At 37.4% G+C, this 1,298-nt stretch overlaps 1 protein-coding gene across 1 annotated transcript in view; it reads left to right on the top strand.

Annotated features, from left to right (window-relative positions):
• The window catches only part of LOC119594380 (C-Jun-amino-terminal kinase-interacting protein 4-like), a gene marked incomplete in the record, with an annotated part of 97,279 nt that overhangs the window by 75,137 nt on the left and 20,844 nt on the right, over positions 1–1,298 (top strand). The window contains 2 exon segments of the mRNA XM_037943442.1: positions 214–397; positions 721–939. Coding sequence (XP_037799370.1) covers positions 214–397; positions 721–939 — 403 coding nt within the window.

Raw genomic sequence — 1,298 nt, 5'->3', positions numbered from 1 at the left:
TGCAGGTTGTAAATAAAATTACTTAATAGAGTGCAGTAAACAGCCAGTCAAAATGTAAATATTCAGAAGTTTCATACTTTAGCAGTCATTCAAGGATGTACCTACTGTGTTTGTAAAGTAATCATATTCATCCTATATAGGTATGTAGAAGAAGATTGAAAGAGGTTTATATTTGTATATATTTGTAAACATTTTTTTCTTCATCTTCCCCAGGAGCATGAAAAGGACAGAAGAGATGGGGAACTCCTGGAGCAAACACTTTCATCTCTTGTTTGGATATGCACATCAACACACTCTATTAGCAAAGTCACAGTAATTGATGCAAATAACCCAGCTGACATTCTAGAGTCCTTCCATGTCTGCTCCTCACACCTCTTGTGCATAGCAAGTGTTCCAGGTATGTTGGCTCAGTTTGCTGTCCATTTTATCCTTTTTTAGTCTAGAAAAAGTAAATGAGTACCAGAAAAAAAATCATTTGAATATAAGGAAATGAAATATTGGTGTATCTCAGGAAATAAAGTGGTGAATTTGAAAGGACTAATTTAATTCTTGTATCCAGAATCAGTTGAAAGGTGAGGAATAGCGCAATATTATCAGAAGAAGAAATTTTTATTAGAGAGAGCTTGATTAATCAGATCTGAATGTTAGAAAATAATAAGTAGATAAGGATATGATTACTGTGGTATGATAAAGAATAGAGTCACTATAACCAATTTTTAGGTGCGAAAGAGTCGGATTACTCAGTGGATGAGGACCTGAACAAGCTGGTGGAGGAGTCACAGCAAAATGGCAGCGGAGCCTCAGAGGACACAGCAGCCAGTGAGGGCAAGAGCAAGGAGGAGAGTAGTGGTCCCTCCATGGGCACACTCTCTTTCATCAGTTGTGCTGCAGGCAGTGACACTGGGGCACCAGATTCTCCATCAGAGAAAGAGCCAGAAGGTAGAGTGCTGGTTGCCTGTGCATCTTTGCTCAATAGTGTCAAGGCACTTTCTCTTGATTACCCTTAAGGTTGATCAGTGCAGCTTGGTGTGTGCATTCTTACTATCCCTTCTTGTAACAGATCTTTGGTTTCCTTTTCTGTTTATGGGTCAGAATGATTCTGTTGTAAAAAAAAAAAAAAATGCTTTGTTATTTTAGACTTAAGAATGAGGATATCCCAAATTATGTTTTCATTTATAGTGGTTTGGACTTTTTTTTTCCCCAGTGACTAATGTAAGAATTTTACTTTGTTAATTATGAATCATTCTGGACTGTACTCTTGTTATTTGTTCAGGTTTTGGTTCTGCTGCTGTGATGCT

Source organism: Penaeus monodon, chromosome 33, assembly GCF_015228065.2.
Source record: "Penaeus monodon isolate SGIC_2016 chromosome 33, NSTDA_Pmon_1, whole genome shotgun sequence".
In the NCBI taxonomy this organism is placed as follows: Eukaryota; Metazoa; Arthropoda; class Malacostraca; order Decapoda; family Penaeidae; genus Penaeus; species Penaeus monodon.
The sequence above is the reverse complement of the archived record's forward strand: the minus strand, read 5'-3'. Positions and strand labels throughout refer to the sequence as shown.